Below are 16,466 nucleotides of genomic sequence, written 5' to 3'. Positions count from 1 at the left end.
CAGACACTGTTTATTGAGTGGCAGGCGCAGGACAGGTAGCTGGCTCTGGTGTGGAAGCAGAGGTGGTAGATCATGCCAGGCTGCTATGAGCCTCTGGCAGCCAGGGCCATGCCCCCCATCCTCGGGGACAGCACAAGCTCACTACAACAGGAGTAGCAAGGAGCCGGCCTGGGAAAGAGGCAGCCACAGCCCCCGGGATCCCGGGCAAGAAGCGGCAGATGAACTTGGCACAGGGGTCTGGGGTGGGAGGGACTGGGGTCTGGGTGTTCTGCGGGGAGATGAAGGGGGATCACGTCTGTGGGGTAGAGTAGAGACTGTGATGGTGGCTGCCTGGTCCCAGAACCTGGGAGAAGAGCAGAGGAGTGGTCCGCGTCTGGCTGCCCCCGCACCAGCCTGGCTCCCGCCCGATGGCACCGTACCAGCTGCTGGAGCCTAGGCTGCCTGACATGCTGCAGGCAGAGAAACAGGCTCAGTCCCACGACAGTCACTAGGACCACAGTCGCAAGAGCTGGGGGAGGGAGAGACACCTGGAAGAGCCCAGTGACCCAGACCTCTCTGACTATGGCAAACTTCATCTTGGAGGGAGAGGTGGAGGCTTCAGCAATAGCAAACCACAGGGGACCTCACCTGGTACAGATCGTGGCACGGGTGGGGGTGTGGGAAGGCCCAGCTGTAGGTCCCCATGGCTCAGTGGGGCAACCCGGGAGCCCAGGGCTCCTGAGGTGGAACCGGGACTCCTACCTGGTGCTCTCACCCCGGCTGTGCTCCCAAGAGCAGCCCTCATCCTCGCAGTGTGCCCGGTCGAAGAAGTAGGAACGGGAGCCAAAGACCTGCCCGTTGAGGATGCGGCTGGTGCTCTGGGGGAGGGAGCCGCCATTGATGCTTCCTCCTGCCCCCCACTGCCCTCCCCCAACCCCCAGAACCCACCCCAGGTACCCCCAGTGCCGCCCCTCTCCACTGGCCCTCACCAGGTCCTGCGGGGGCCGGTGCACCCGGAAGAAGCCCACCAGCAGGGTGGTGGGCAGCAGCTCCCACACAAAGAGGATGAGGCCAAACACCAGGTAGCCTTTGTTCCCCAGGTCGTTCACCAGGTCCGCCTGTGGGGAGGCAGGGGCTGTGCCAACCTGCAGTCGTGCCAATGGGGCACCCAGACAGGGCCCAGGCCAGCTTGGGGCCAAGAGCCACAGCTACTGAGGAGGCGGCAGACGTGCCGAATGCCCACCTGATCAGAGACGTTGTACCAGTCATAATCGAAGGCGTCCAGCCGGCTCCGGGGGGCCAAGGCCAGGGCCGCCAGGTTGTAGCAGGCCCGGCTGGCATAGAGCAGAACCATGGCGCCACCCATCGCAGCTGCCTGGCACACGCTGGTCCCCTGGCACAGATGACAACAGAGGATCCTTAGGGAGGGCAGGCTCCAGCTTTCTCTCTACTCTGAAGACCCCAAACACCCCACAGGACACTCAGGCATCAGCCCTTGTGGCCCTACCTTGGCCTCCAGGTAGATGCTGGTGGAGGGAGCCCGCCGGGCGACAAGGCAGAGGCAGGCGGCAAGAGAGAGTGCGCAGATAACAAACAGGGAGTCGCTCACCAGGACGCGCACCAGCAGGAGGGCCCAGGGCTGTGCCCGGCGCCGGCGGGACAGCACTGCACACAGCACATTCACCAGCAGAAAGAGCAGCGAGGCCCCCACGAAGGCCCCTCGGACAGCCAGCCTGCGGCCCACAACACGGTCAGCCCCAGAAGACCACCCTTGGCGCTCCCCAACCACCCAGCCTCCCCCAGGAGACCCCGGTGTCCATCAGAACCTCAGGTCATCCAGTCTGAACCCTGCTCCTCTAGTTTTACAGATGAGGAAACTGAAGCTAAAGGGGTCAGAAGATGACTGACGGCTGTGGTACAGCAGAAAGAGCACTGGATTGGGAGTCAGGAATCTGGGTTTAAGCCTGGCTGTGCCTCCTGCCAGGTGTGTGATCATGAACATGTTGCTTCACCTTGCTGGGCCTCAGTGTCGTCGCCTCTCAAATGGGGCTAATAACAGCTTCACAGGTAAGTTGTAAAAATTAAAGATGTTTGTGAAAGCTCTTAATAAACTGTGAGATGTTATACAAATGACAAGAGTATCACTGCCCAAGGTCACCCAGAAGTGCCCTTTGGCTTTGGAGTTTCCAAGGGCTCGAGCCTCCAACTCTTCCTCCATCATGGATGACATTGGTACCCTCTCCCTTCACAGTATGTCAACTGTTTCTATTATAGTTGTCCTTCACATATGCAATGCCCCTGCTGAGCCATCCGCACCAGATGCCTAACTCTTCCAAGCTTTTCACAAATATTCTGGGTTGTCCTCGCCTCAGACCTACCAGGGAGGAAGGAATGGACACCGGGCTTCTCCCTGCCCCTGACCTGGAGGCTGAACCCACCAGTGTCCCGAGTACTTACAAGCCTCGGCTCATCTCTGGCCGACGCTTTGCCTTGGCCTTGAACACCACCTGGGAGCAGAGATGCCCATCATTCTTTGGGGCCCTTGGGGCTTGCCACCCCATTGCCCACCCCCACCCGTCACCATGGTTACCTGGGCAAAGTAGAGGTTCATAAGCGTCAGTGTGAAGAACTGGAGGCAGACAGGACAGCAGTAGAGAAGCCAGAAGGGCAGTGGCCCCAGACGGTTGGCTCGGGGTGTATCTCGAAAGTAGAAGGAGAAGAGGGTGGTACGCAAAGCAGCCCAGAGCAGACAGAGTGCCAGGAACACCGTCTGATAGCTGAGACGCTTGTGCCCATACAGGAGCACCAGCCAGAGCTGGGCATAGACGGAGAAGAAGAGCAGGGCGTACAGAGTGGTGTAGGCCGCAGTCAGCCCCAGGGTCACGGCGGGCGGCAGCGCAGGCACCAGCCCAGCAGCAGGCACCAGGCCAGACAGGTTACTCTCCATGTCAGGGAGGGAGGCCTGAATCCCGGAGACAGAGATGGAGGGGCTGGCAGGGGGCCAGGGAAATAAATACGGAGGGGTGGGAGTTGTAGGGTGCAGAGACAGAGATGGGGAGCTCAGGGGGAAAGAAGCTGTGGCTGGCCAGGCCCTCCCCCCCTGAATAGAGGGACCCTTGCCTTTGCGGGGCACAGGCAACCTGGGCCCCTCACTCAGGGGTGTGGAAGGACAGCCTTTCCTCTCCAGGACAGAGGGGGATGGGAGCACTGCTCTCTGGGCCAGCCTCAGAGCCGGGGGTGGGGAGAGGGGTGGAGGTGCAGAGTCTGAAGAAGAGGGGTCCCTGGTCTTGGTCGCTGGAGTCGTCCTGGCAGGAGGGGGAGAGCCGGCCAACGCCAGTCTGCTCAGGGTAGCGGCCGCTGCTGGGGACGCTCAACGCCTGGCTCTCCCCCTCCCCAAACTGGGGGACTCTTTCCCCTCCAACAATCCGGATGGGGAGGGCCTCTGCCTTCCGTCCTCGGGATTCCGGACGCTGCCCCCACCCCACCCCCCACTGCGTCTACTCCCCAGCCGCGGGGGGCGGGAGGAGGCCGACGCCGGGTCCTCAGGCCGCCGATGGGTAGCCGGCTCCGGTCGCTGGGACGCGGGGCTCCGGCTCCCCGGCTCCCGCTGCTCCGCCCCCTCCTGCGCCTGCGCGGCCGCCGTTCGCTACGCAAATTGCTCAGAGTCTGGCCCCTGCTACGCAGAACCGCGCCGCGCCGAACCGTTCGAGAATTGGCGCGACTTGCGCCGCCGGCGGGCGTCAGGGGTTACAAGAGGCGGCGAGCGACCGTGACGCTCGGGCTGCGCCGCGTCCGGCCAGTGCCCGGGTGGGCACTGCCCGGGGCCAGCTGCCCTTGCTTCTTCGGGGGGCCGGCAGTTCCCATGCTTCTCTTCCCCATCCTCAAATCGAGATCATGCCGCCCGACCCGGGGCGGTAACGACTTCCCTTCACCCGGTCTCTGAACGAAACTTCCGCCCTCAGCCAAGATGGCCTCCGGGGCCCGCCCCCGGGCCTTATCCCGCCTGGCCCCGCAGCCCGCGCTAGCCGGCCCGCGCACTCCCTGGCCGGCGACGATTCCCGCTCACCTGGCCCGCCGTCTGCCAGGCGCGAGGCTCCGCAAGTCCTGTGGTCACCCTCACAGGGGTCCCTGTCCCTTCTGCGCCGGGGCAGTCATCCTGCCAGGGCGGAGGCTCCCTCTCTTATCTCGAGTGCTCCCGAGTTGGCGCGGGGAGTGGCGCCCCTGATGCGGGCGGTGCGAGGTTTCCACCGCGGGGAGGAGGGAGGGGGACTTTCCGAGCCGGCCACCCGGTTCTGACGGAGCAGTGACAACAACAACAGTTGCATCCGACGGCTGAGCTTCAATTACGGCTTTGCAAAGTGCCTTCACCCACAGTAATCACCACTCAGTTTACAAGGATCACCGACTCCTGAGGGAGGTGTCATTATCCCCATTATACAGGGGTGGGAATTAAGGCCCAGAGGGCCTGAAGGACTCGTCAGCAGGAGCTGGCCCCCAGATGGGGACCCCAAAGAACCCCTCATCTGCTCCCACACACGCCCAAGGCATAAGGAAGTCGGGATCTGAGCATCCGGAGACGTAGAAGGTACCCAGGAGGAAGGTGGTGGGCGGGGCCCGGGCCGTTAGTAGCCCCGCCTACTGGCCTGTTAGTGACATTTCGAGAGCTGATTGGGCCGTGTCGGTGACAGTTCCCGTTGCCCAGGCAACTAGGGCCGGGCTCCCTCGGTGCTAGAGGGACGCGGCGGGCCCGGGTCAGGGGCCTCGAGATCGGGCTTGGGGTGAGACCTGTGTGCCGTCACCACGGGCGGGTCTGGCCGAGGCCTGGGTAGGGGCCTGGGGCTGCCGTACCGCCCCAGGGCTCTGAGAGATTTAGATCCTGGGTGGGTAGGTTGAGCTTCCTGCTGTGCCAGACTCAACGGACAGATGGGGGCCTGGGAGGCAGGGTGGACCTGGGGTTCTGAGGTGGGAGAGGGAGCCAGGGATGCCTGCGCCCCCCCCCACCGCCGGCCCCCGTTAGCCCCAGCTGTGCCCTAACCACCTACCGTCTTACCCCCGCAGCCCAGAGCATGTTCCAGATCCCAGAGTTTGAGCAGAGTGAGCAGGAAGACTCCAGCCCTGCAGATAGGGGCCTGGGCCCCAGCCCCACAGGGGACAGGCCCCCAGGTCCCAGCAAGCACCAGCAAACGGCCCCAGGCCTCCTGGGGGAAGCTGGTCACCAGCAGGGGCAGCCAGCCAGCAGCAGCCACCATGGAGGTAGGCACCCCTGCCCCCAAAACAACCACCTGGCCTCCAGCCCAGTAGCTCCCTGCACCCCAGCCACATCCACACTCACTGGGTGGCTTTAAGCAAGTCCCTAAGCTCTCTGCACCTCAGCTTCCTCCTCGGTAAAACAGAGCAATTAGTCACCACCAATGTAGTGCTGTGGGGATGATTAGGAATACCTAAGAAGCAGTTATAGAGCTGGTGCTTGGTAAGTGGTCAAAGTACGTAGCTCTTAGCTTAGGGCCAGGACTGAATCACTGAGAGGCAACTTAGGTCACACTCGCTTGGCATTTCCTTGGGGCTAGAAGACTTGGTGGTGCCCTGCCCCAGGCTAGCACTTTCCCTGAGATCCCGGGATCCAGCCTTCCAGCCCCAGCTATGTTCTTTCCAGCCCTGTGGCTCACACCCACACGCGGGTTGTCCTTGCCAGTTGCCAGGGCCAGGTGACCCCAAGAGGCAGACAGCCCTACCAGGCAGCGGGTCTGTGTGGGGCTGGGGAAGCATCGGCTGTCCTCCACATCTACTGAGGGGGACCCAGCGCTGAGATGGAAGGATGGGCCCTGGAGGGCAGTGGCCATTTCTCTGTAGTCCCCACCTCCCCAGTGGCCAGCACAAGCCTTGGCACCTGGAACAACCACAGAGATCTTCTGAAAACAAAATTCATGTCCCTCACCTGTGGAAGCCGAATTGACGCCCTCCCATTTTCAGGAGCAGGAGGGCTTATTAAGACCCCCTCCCCAGGGAATTCCCTGGCAGTCCATTGGTTAGGACTCAGTGCTGTCACTACCTAGGACCCGGGTTCAATCCCTGGTCAGGGAACTAGGATCCTGCAAGCCATGCGGCACAGCAAAAAAAAAAAAAGAAACAAACAAACAAACAAAAAGGTTGGTATTGGGCTTCCCTGGTGGCGCAGTGGTTGAGAGTCCGCCTGCCGATGCAGGGGACACGGGTTCGTGCCCCGGTCTGGGAAGATCCCACATGCCGCGGGGCGGCTGGGCCCGTGAGCCATGGCCGCTGAGCCTGCGCGTCCGGAGCCTGTGCTCCGCAGTGGGAGAGGCCACAGCGGTGAGAGGCCTGTGTACCGCAAAAAAAAAAAAAAGGTTGGTATTCAGTTATTAGTCAGGGATATAATCTCTAATACAAAACAAAACAAAAAACCCTCCCTAGCCCGCTGTCTGTCACACTGAACTCCGCAGGTTTTCTTTAACTTCCAGATTTTTTTTTTTTTTTTTTTTTTTTTTTGTTGCGGTACGTGGGCCTCTCACTGTTGTGGCCTCTCCCATTGCGGAGCACAGGCTCCGGACATGCAGGCTCAGCGGCCATGGCTCACGGGCCCAGCCGCTCCGCGGCATGTGGGATCTTCCCAGACCGGGGCACGAACCCGTGTCCCCTGCATCGGCAGGCGGACTCTCAACCACTGCGCCACCAGGGAAGCCCAACTTCCAGATTTTTGCACTTGCTGTTTTTCTGCTTGAAACAGCTTTCTGCCCCCCCGGCTGTCCCTTCCCATCTTCTGTGTCAAGTGCTGAATGTATGTTCCAGCTGCCAGGGGTTCATCAGTGACCAGAAGAGAGAAACCCTTGCCCTTGTGGTTGCCCACATTCTAGTAGGTGGAGGGAGACAAACCATAAACAAACAAAGTAGTTAGTGATATAATGCGTTAGAAGATGATGCACTACATGACACACTCTTGACTTTCTCATTGGAATCCAGAGTACTGGGGGGCCGGGGGAGTGATTTTAACTGAGGTGATCAGGGTGGGCCTTGGTAAGAAGCAACATTTCAGCAAAGGCTAGAATCAATGAGGGGTGAGCCAGGCAGAGGTCTCTGGGAAGACAGATGCAGGCAGAGACCTGCAGGCGGAGGGAAGGGCACATGCAAAGGCCCTGAGGTCAGGACACAGTTCAGGCCAGTGAGGGGAGGGAGGTTGGAGACTCATCAAGAGTTAAGGGAGGGGGAGGGGCCGATGGACAGGGCCTTGAAGGCCCAGGTAAGGACTCTGGCTTTCACTTTGAGTGAAAGCCTAGAGGGCTTTGATCTGATTTGGACCTCGAGAGGATCACCAGGGCCCCTGTGTTGAGCCGGGTCTGCATTGGGCAGAGGCAGGGGCGGTGCCACAGGGGAGGATGGTGATCTGTGCCAGGCTGGTGGTGGTGGAAGTGGTAAGCAGCTGGACTCTGGGTTTCTCTTGAAGGTACAGCTGGCAGGATTTGCTGGCAGACAGTTGTGGGGTATGAGGCACAGAGAAGAGATGGCTGCAAGGGATCTGGCCTGGGCACCTGGAAGGATGGAGTCCCTCTTAACTGAGATGGAACTGAGACGGCGTGGGGTTAGATCAGGAGCCCTGTTTGGGCCAGAGCAGGTTAGAGGTGCCTTTTGGGCATGCAGGTGGAGACTTCTAGTAGGGATAGATACCTGTAGAAGTGTAGAAGTTGGCAGTCGCTGATGTAGTGTTCTGTGGGCCCTGGGAACCAGTGTAGACAGGGGAGGAGCTGGACTGAGCCTGGGGATCCAGTCTGCAGAGGGCAGCAGGAGAGGAGGAGTCAGCACTGGGGTCTGAGAAGGAGGGAGTGGTCTGGTAAGGAGAGGGCGAGCTGAACCCGTGAGGATCCTTCCAGGGCTGCTGGAGGAGGACTGTGAGTAGAGCACTGGACTCGACACAGGGCCAGTGCAGCTTGGGTAGCAAGTGGGGAGGGATGATAGGAAGAGGGTTGGAGGTAGAAAGGGGAGCCCACCCCCTCTCGGCAGCTGAGCTCTGGCAAAGAGGAACAGAGGAGCGGGTGGCAGCTGAAGGCCCAAGGAGAGTCAAGGAAGGGTTGTTTTATTATGTCTTTTATAATAGAAAGGGAAATGAAAAGAGCATTTGGTGGTGGGGGGCCCATGCTGCGTGGCTTGTGGGGTCTTAGTCCCCCAACCAGGGATGGAACCCATGCCCCCTGCAGTGGAAGCATGGAGTCTTAACCACTGGACCACCAGGGAATTCCCAAAAGAGCATGTTTGTAAGCTGATGGAGTAATCCAGGAGCGAGGAGAATACTGGAGGATGCAGAAGAGAAGGGAAGCTTGCTGGAGAGGTGTCCTTGAGTAGGAGAGAGCAGTCTGGTGTGCAGGGGAGGGGCGGCTCAGCTAAGAGCGGTGGAGGGCAGGGGGAGGTACCTCATGGGAACTAGTAGAAGTCTCTCTCATGGGTGCTTCCATTTTCTTGGTAAAAGGAAGCCAGGTCTTGAGCCAGGAGTGAGGGTTGGGAGAGGGATGGGGGCTGATGGGGAGAGAGGAGCAGGTTTGAAGTGGTTGTCTTGGCCTAGAGGATGGAGTGTGGAAGGTGTGCTGGGCAACATCTAGGGTGCCACTGGGTCTCGTGAACGTGAATTTGAACTGAGGTGGCACGGCTGTGCTTTTCTCCAGCCCCACTGGCCAGTCGGCTGCCTGTGGGAACTGGCAGGGAGTTGGCCTTAACCAGACCTGTGCTGGTCTCAGCCCAGTGAGAGAGGTGGCTGGGGGCTTAGCTCGTGTGCAGTGTAAGCTGGCCAAGTGTGAGGAGTCCCAGCATCATTAGAGTTGGGGTGCCAAGGCAGGGAGCTGGGAAGGACCACTTCGGTGCCATGAATGAATGAAGACACGAGCGGCTAAGGGAGTGGCTGGGGAGAGAACGGCAGGGAGCTCCAGTAATCTCCTGCACCCACGAGGGGCCCACCCTGTGGGCGGTGGGTGCTTGAGGCCCGGAGTGGGAAGGGTGGCACAGCCCAAGAAACTAGATTTGTGGAGGAGGGAGTGAGAATGGTCTGAAGCAGCAATAAGCCAAGGGGATGCCTATCCCAGCTCCAGGTCCAGCCATGAGGAGGCCTGCAGGGGAGAAAATAGCCACCATGTAAGAGGACTGCACTGGATTCCTTAAACTTTTCTTTTTTAATTAATTAATTTTTGGCAGCATTGAGTCTGTTGCTGCGCGCAGGCTTTCTCTAGTTGCAGCAAGCGGGGGCTACTCTTCGTTGCGGTGCGCAGGCTTCTCATTGCAGTGGCTTCTTCTCTTATTGTGAAGCACGGGCTCTAGGCGTGGGATTCAGTAGTTGTGGCTCGTGGGCTCAGTAGTTGTGGCTCACGGGATCTAGAGCGCAGGTTCAGTAGTTATGGCTCATGGGCTTAGTTGCTCCGCGGCATGTGGGATCTTCCCTGACCAGGGCTCGAACCTGTGTCCCCTGCATTGGCAGGTGGATTCTTAACCACTGCGCCACCAGGGATGCCCATCCTTAAACTTTGGACTTAGTTTTCGATGTCTGAAAAGCAAGTGATTTTTCCATAAAAGATCCGCAAGTGCCAGCGACCTGCCAGAGCCACAGGGCCACTGCCCCCTCCAGATGGGCAGGGTCCTGTCACTCTTCATAATCCCTGCCCCCACACCCCTGCTGTAGTGGACGGCGTGTGTCCCCAGGGCGGGCCTGTGGCCACCTTGTATGCTGTGACAGCTCCATTGCATAGCCTGGTGCCTGGGGCGGCTGGTGCGTGGATGATGGAGAGGGGAGGAAGGACATGCAGTGGGAGAAGCAGCCCGGTGCCGGGCCCTGGGCCAGACTGCAGGGGTCAAGCTCAGCTCTCCCCTCTACTGGTAGCTCGAGCTTGAGCAGGTTACTTAACTCACTCTGCCTCAGTTTTCTTTGTTTTTCCTTTTTAAAAAATTGAAGTGTGGGCTTCCCTGGTGGCGCAGTGGTTGAGAGTCCGCCTGCCAATGCAGGGGACACGGGTTTGTACTTCACCATAGTAAGTGAAGTCAGAGAAAGAAAATATCACATGATATCACTTATATGTGAAACTAAAAAAAATGATACAAATGAACTTACTTACAAAACAGAAATAGACTCACAGACATAGAAAACAAACTTACAGTTACCAAAGGGGAAAGGAGGTGGGAAGGGATAAATTAGGATTTGGGGATATTTTTTTCTTTTTGGCCATACCACGCTCAGCTTGTGGGATCTTAGTTCCCCGATCAGGGATTAATAACCTATAATGGAAAAGAATCTGAACAGGAATATATATATGTATATGTATGTATAACTGAATCGCTTTGCTGTATACCTGAAACTAACATATCATTGTAAATCGAATACACTTCAATTTTTTCTTTTCTTTTTTTTTTGTTTTTTTGTGGTACGCCGGCCTCTCACTGTTGTCTCTCCCGTTGCGGAGCACAGGCTCCGGACGCGCGGGCTCAGCGGCCATGGCTCACGGGCCCAGCCGCTCCGCGGCATGTGGGATCTTCCCGGACCAGGGCACGAACCCATGTCCCCTGCATTGGCAGGTGGATTCTTAATCACTGTGCCACCGGGGAAGTCCCAAAGAAGAATAATATTTTATTTCAGCGTCCCAAATACAATTTTGGTGGAATACAGCAATGCACAGCCATGTATATATTGTTTCTGGCTTCTTTCAAGCTATGACTGCAATGTTGAGTAGTTGTGACAGAGACTGTGTGGCCTGCAATGCCCAAAATATTTACTATGTGGCCCTTTACAGAAAACATTTGCCAGCCTCTGCTTTAGTGTTTTCTGATTTCCTCAGCTCTGAGCAAGGTCGGGGTATGTTCTCTACAGGACGGTAAGGGGCTTTTGTACCCCAAACGGCTTTGGGGACACAGGAAGCCTCGGCCAAGACACGACAGGCAGCGCACCTGCTCAGGGAGGAGTGCCACGCTGCTCTCCTGCTGGGGGCGAGCAGTAAGTGAACCACCCACGTGTGGTAGAGCAGGATCCAAACCCAGCCCTGCCTGATGGCAAAGCCTCACTGCCTCGAACTGTCTGGAACATCACTGTTTTAATGAAGTGTGCAAGGATGCTCACAGAAGCATGAACATGGATGTGTCCAGCCCCATGCACGTACCCAGAAGCCCAATGGGTAAAGAACTTAAAGCCTGGTGGTGGGCCTCGGGGCACCTCCAGCCCTAGGCCCCTCCCAATTCCCCACCCCAGCCCCAGGCAGGCTCTCTGGAAGGATGGTGTGAGTGGGCAGGCCTGGGTACCCACCCATGCTCACAACCAGACAGGAGCCACGCCCATCTCTCACCCTTACCTTCCCCAAACTGGGAGAGGCCACCTCTGCCATGCCCCGGGGCATGTAGGGGGTGAGAGCTGATTGAAGGTTGGATGCATAGGGTGGGAGGGGCATATCCACTTCCCCCTGGGAGTTCACAGAAAATCCCTCAGATTTTTTTCTAGTAAACAGGACACTTAAATGTTCAGTTTACACTCAGGAGTGTCATTTTGACAATGGCTGGCTTGGCGTTGCTAAATCCACGGCTTTCGTAAAAATCCCCACTCCTTAGGGTAGGCTGCTGGTAGAGCTGGCACTTACAGAAGGACCAGGGGTGCCTTCCCAGACCTGAGGCCCCAAGGTGGCCCGTGGTGCTGCTGGGGGGAGCCGGGGGCATGAGAGTTAAGCACACAGGCACAGGAGCCAGACTGGTTGGGTTGGAATCCCAGCTCTGCCATCTACTAGCTGTGTGACCTTGGGCAAGTTACTTACCCTCTCTGTGCCTTAGTTTTCTCCTCTGTAAAATGGGGACAGGGAGTAACCTCCTTCATAGGATGTGATGAGGATGTAAGGAATTGATACACACGAAGCACACTTCCAACCTGACACAGCGAGTGCTCTTCTGCTTGCTCTGATTCCTAGGCGAGGGTGCAGTGCCCACCTGCCAATCACTCATCTTCTGACCCTTGGGCCTTGCATCTGTCAAGTGTGGAGGTGTGTGTATTCTTAGTGCTGGTAAAGGAAAATAATAGCTGATGGTTCCTGAGCATTTAAGTGACTGGGCAGGGTGTACCAGCTGTGCGACCCTGGGCAAGTTCCTAACCTCTCTGTGCTTCTACTTCCTCATGTGTGAAATAGGGAGAACTTGGCCTCTGCTTCACTGGGAAGCTGGGAGCCTGCAGGACATGAAAAATGCAGAATTGGGTGCTCTCCCTGTGTCATTTGTTCTCGTGGAGGTCCTGGGGTCTGGGGTCCATTTCACAGAGGACTCCACTGAGGCCCCAAGGGATTAAAGGCCCCAGGTCACAGAGCAGGAAGGTGGTGGTGGGGACCCCGGCCCTGCTGCCCACGTCTCATGGAACTGGTCAGCGCTCTGCAGATGGGCCTATTCTCATCAGGGGTCTTGCTGCTCTCAGCTCCTTAGCCCCCACCCCCAATCCCAGCTGCTGATTTAGCTGCCCGTTCCCCACTGCCAACTCACTCCTCAAAGGCTTTATGGTCTCCCTACCTACCTGACCTCAGGCTTTGGTGACGCCCAGGAGCTCCGACCACCCGCTTAGCCTAGGCCTTTCTGGATCCAGCCCCCTCTTCCCTTTTTGGCTTTCTCAGCCATGTGTCTGGAGATGGGACCCTTGGAGGCCCAGCAGCCCTGGAGCTGACCCACAGGCCTTTTGGGAGGGGATGAGACAGTTACCTCTGGTTTCAAGACCTGGTCTAGATCTTAGTTTCTCCATAACGCCTCCCTGTGGACGCTGGCCCCCTGCACTTCTTCCATGCCAGTCTTTCACTCTATACTTAGTTCTGGATTTTGCTCCTGGGAGTGTTCTAGGTCTTTGCTGGACTGCGTATGGGGGTGGGGTTGGCAGGAGTTCGGGAGATGGCACACAGTACATACGTCGGTCAAACTCAGGACACACCTCTTTGCATAATGATCCACCACGCCCTTTCAGCTTACAAAGCACTTTCCAGCTCTTTATGTGACCCTTATGCAGTCACTGGTAGTAAGGACTACATTTATCCCCACAGGGAGGTGAGGGCACAGGTGCAGGGAGTTGAAGGGCAGCTGGACAAGGGAAGAAGTGTAGCTCAATGGATAATCACTGGACTCTGGATTCCAACAAACCTCTAGGGACTTCTAGCCTCAGAGCTTCACAGCTGTGGGACCCTGCGCAAGTCTTAACCTCTCTTAAGCCTCTGTCTTCTCATCTGCAAAGTGGAAGCAATGTTAGTACTCACCTCCCAGGATGGTTAGGAGGATAATGAAGTAATGCCCAGGGCCTACTAGCACACAGCAAGTGCTCCCTAAGTATTACTTAAAGTCAACAGACCTTTCTGGACAATTTCTCCAAAGTGGGTGCTGTGAGAGGTACAGACACGCTGCTGACAGGCTCTTGTTCTCTGGGGGCCCAAGGTCTCCTGTAGGCCACAGCAGTGAAACAAATGGACCCCAGCAGGTCAGCTGCAGGTCGCCTGGCTGGGGCGACCTCCTCATCCAGGGGACTGGTTTCCTCTGCGGGGGAATGGGGCTGAGGAAAGAGCTACCGGCCCAGGGGGTTGCTGGGAAGCCCCAGCATCACGCACTCGCAGCTCTAACTACTAGTTCTTATGCCCTTATTTTGTGCCAGGCACAGAGGAAAGTCATTTTATACACTAAGGGCCTGGCCCATTATTGGGGCTCAATTAAGATTTGTGGGATTAGTGAGAAGTTAATTCGAATCTTCACAAAAGCCCCATGAGTTTCCCTTAGGAGGGAACTGGGGCTCTGAGAGGTAGAGTGATGTGCACGCAAAGACCACAGCGGGCCGACGGAGCTAATGCTGAGGGCTTCGGCAGAGCTGGGGCCACAGAGGAGTTGAGATTCACGTCGTCCCCACCCCCTGACCTTCTCTGCAGGCACTGGGGCTGTGGAGACCCGGAGTCGCCACAGCTTCTACTCCGCGGGGACGGAGGATGAAGAAGGGACGGAGGAGGAGGAGCCCAGCCCCTTCCGGGGCCGCTCGAGCTCGGCGCCCCCCAACCTCTGGGCTGCACAGCGATATGGCCGCGAGCTCCGGAGGATGAGCGACGAGTTCCACGGCTCCTTCAAGGTGAGCTCCGGCCGGGGCGCACAAGGCACCGTAGTCCCGGAGCATGCCGGGACCTATACTCCCGGGGCTCCTCCCACTGGGCTGTCCCATTCGAGTCCCACTGCATGTCCGGATTTGCGGTCTCGGGACTCCTCCCTCCAGCCTGTCCTTTCCCGAGTCCCAGGGCATTTCGGGATCTGTAACCCAGACCCCGCTCCAGAAGGCCCAGGCTCCTGGGTTCCCCAAATCCTTTGAGCGCGGGGCATGCTGGCATCTGTGCTCCTGACCGACCTCTTTTGGATATCCGGGTTCCTGGACCTCAATTTCGGAACCCCTTCTTTAATTTTCGAATTACGGTCCCATCTTCCAGGTGCCAGATCCCCAGCTCTGGCGCTTACAGGGTCCTAGGCATCCTCTCTTCCCGCCCCCGGCATGGAGAGTCTGGGATCTCGGTACAGGGCCTGCTGGCACTATTGTCTTTATCTCCCCCGTGATCTCACTTGGCGGTGGGATTCCGGAAGCGGAGGGGCCGGGCTCGAGGTGCCAGGATAAGCTAATTCACATAACCCTTGCCTCCTCCCACCCCGAAGGGACTTCCTCGCCCGAACAGCGCGGGCACAGCGACGCAGATGCGACAAAGCCCCAGCTGGACGCGCTTCCTTCAGTCCTGGTGGAACCGGAACTTGGGGAGAGGAGGCCCCGCCCCCTCCCAGTGACCTTCTGTCCCACATCCCGAATCTCCGAGCCGCTGCTGGCGGCCATCTTGGGAGTGGGCGGAAGTCTTTTCTGCAGGCCTTATGCAAAAGGAGGCTGTTTCGTCCCTTTCAGAAGGAGGCGGTCTGACCCAGAGCCCAATTCCCTTCCGGTGTGTGCGAGGACCGCGGAGGGGCTCGGCCCCCGTCGGAAGTCTTGAAGTTTTTCCGCCCTTAGGTGCTGGAAATGGCCCTGTGACCCCGCCCCCGGCACTGGGCTGCCACAGTCGCCTTCGCCAGTTGCGAGCCGGAATTAACCCTAACTTCGCCAGAACCCTTTCTCCGCGGTAACGCTGCGGGCCGATGCTCGCTAGAAATGTGGTAATAAAGCCCGCGTCTGTGCCGTGGAGTCTCCTATGTCCGTCGCTTGGGGCTTCGCGGGCAGGGGGAGCGGTGGCACTGACAAGAGTTTCAAAAGATGCCCCCGTTTTATATATAAGGGAAATTGAGGCTGTTTCTGAGTGACATCATGGGAGCGAGATCAGAGAGGGGTTGAGGCGGCGAGCAGAGCCACGGCTGCTTGGCCTCCGGGAAGCGGAGTGCGACCGGACCTCGGGGACCTCCAGGTCCTTATCTCTAATATGGTAATTGGGAACTGCAGGCCGGCTGGCCGCCGGAATTCCACGCACTGCAAACCGTGCCGCAGTCCCCCAGGGGAGGGTCATTTGTTCCTATTTGGGTCAGTCCTTTTGAGCAGCTACTGTGTGGCCGGCCTGGGGCCAGCGCTCCTCAGGGAACTGGCTGGACGCGTAGGGCGGGGGAGGGGGTGGAACGCTCGGGTCAGGGCTGTGAGTAGAGCGATGGCTAGGGAACCCGAGAAGCTTCACCAGGACCTGGGAGCAGAGCTCAGAGCTCAATTTCAGAAAGATTTATTGGCGCCCCCTACAGACAAGCCAGCACGTTGTACTAGGTACACAGAGATGAATTACGCCACAGCCCCTGCTGTCCCAAGCTTCCTGGCAAGGGGAAAGCCAGCCTCTCACAGTGGAGTTACTGTCAGCCAGTGCTGTAACAGGGGCCTGGAAGCGGGTTGAGGGCGGCTCCCTCCGGCAGGGTAAAGTCAGGGACGGCTTCAGGGAGGAGGTGAGCTAGAGCTGAGACTTGAGATGGGGGAGGGGGCTGTCATTCCCAGTGGAGGAAAGAGTAAACCCTTGGAAGGATGGGGGAGCTGCAGAGACCAGGCTTCTCAAGGGTCGGAATGTCATGCCCAGGAGTTTGGAGTTTAGCCTGGTCTTTGAGGACCTGTGGACTGACGTGTAGTGTTTATGTGTGGAGTCAGGAAGATGGAAGTCAGCTGCTCAGGGGCCTGGACGGGGCAGCTTTGGGGCTAGGACAAGACCTGACCACAGAAGCAGGGAAGACCCGGGCAATGATACTGACCCTAAGGCAGCAGCGCCCAAAGCAGAGGTCCCCAGCCCTGGGAAGGCCCCGCTCTGGAAATCCTGTTTCTCTGGCCTCCCCACCCCATCTGTTTGCCTGAGGTTGCAGCAAAAACAAAGAAAGAAAACCCTCAATTGGCAGGAGATAAGCTCAGATAAGAGGCTGCCTTCCTCTGGAGGAGGGAGGCAGCCCGGGAAGCGCCAGGAAGCTGGGAGAGGCCTTGAAGAAGTGCCAGCCTGACCCTGCTGCAGAGCCCAGCCGCACCCTCGCTGCGGGGTCTCTGC

The 16,466-nt window shown here is 58.3% G+C and overlaps 2 protein-coding genes across 7 annotated transcripts; one reads left to right on the top strand and one right to left on the bottom strand.

The window, feature by feature from the left end:
- Positions 1-188: 188 nt before the first annotated feature.
- Positions 189-4,121, bottom strand: GPR137 (G protein-coupled receptor 137). 2 transcript variants are annotated; one of them, XM_082845432.1, is made up of 8 exons: positions 4,046-4,121; positions 2,570-2,941; positions 2,437-2,486; positions 1,487-1,712; positions 1,223-1,372; positions 969-1,097; positions 742-857; positions 189-449 (listed from the first exon to the last, which is right to left on the bottom strand). In XM_082845432.1, exons 2-8 carry the CDS (start codon positions 2,924-2,926, stop codon positions 290-292), a joined length of 1,188 nt encoding a protein of 395 aa, XP_082701558.1. In that variant the 5' UTR covers positions 2,927-2,941; positions 4,046-4,121; the 3' UTR covers positions 189-289. The 2 variants fall into 2 exon arrangements, with proteins under 2 accessions (XP_082701558.1, XP_082701557.1); XM_082845431.1 differs by lacking the exon at positions 4,046-4,121 and having other exon boundaries at positions 742-830; positions 2,570-3,003.
- A 309-nt stretch (positions 4,122-4,430) lies between these two features.
- Positions 4,431-15,131, top strand: BAD (BCL2 associated agonist of cell death). 5 transcript variants are annotated; one of them, XM_082845437.1, is made up of 4 exons: positions 4,431-4,564; positions 5,038-5,232; positions 13,878-14,071; positions 14,641-15,131. In XM_082845437.1, exons 2-4 carry the CDS (start codon positions 5,046-5,048, stop codon positions 14,764-14,766), a joined length of 507 nt encoding a protein of 168 aa, XP_082701563.1. In that variant the 5' UTR covers positions 4,431-4,564; positions 5,038-5,045; the 3' UTR covers positions 14,767-15,131. The 5 variants fall into 5 exon arrangements, with proteins under 5 accessions (XP_082701563.1, XP_082701559.1, XP_082701560.1 ...); XM_082845433.1 differs by having other exon boundaries at positions 13,878-14,715; XM_082845434.1 differs by lacking the exon at positions 4,431-4,564 and adding an exon at positions 4,703-4,757 and having other exon boundaries at positions 13,878-14,715.
- Positions 15,132-16,466: the final 1,335 nt, after the last annotated feature.

Source organism: Leucopleurus acutus, assembly GCF_964270905.1.
Source record: "Leucopleurus acutus genome assembly, chromosome: 8".
NCBI lineage: Eukaryota > Metazoa > Chordata > Mammalia > Artiodactyla > Delphinidae > Leucopleurus > Leucopleurus acutus.
The sequence above is the reverse complement of the archived record's forward strand: the minus strand, read 5'-3'. Positions and strand labels throughout refer to the sequence as shown.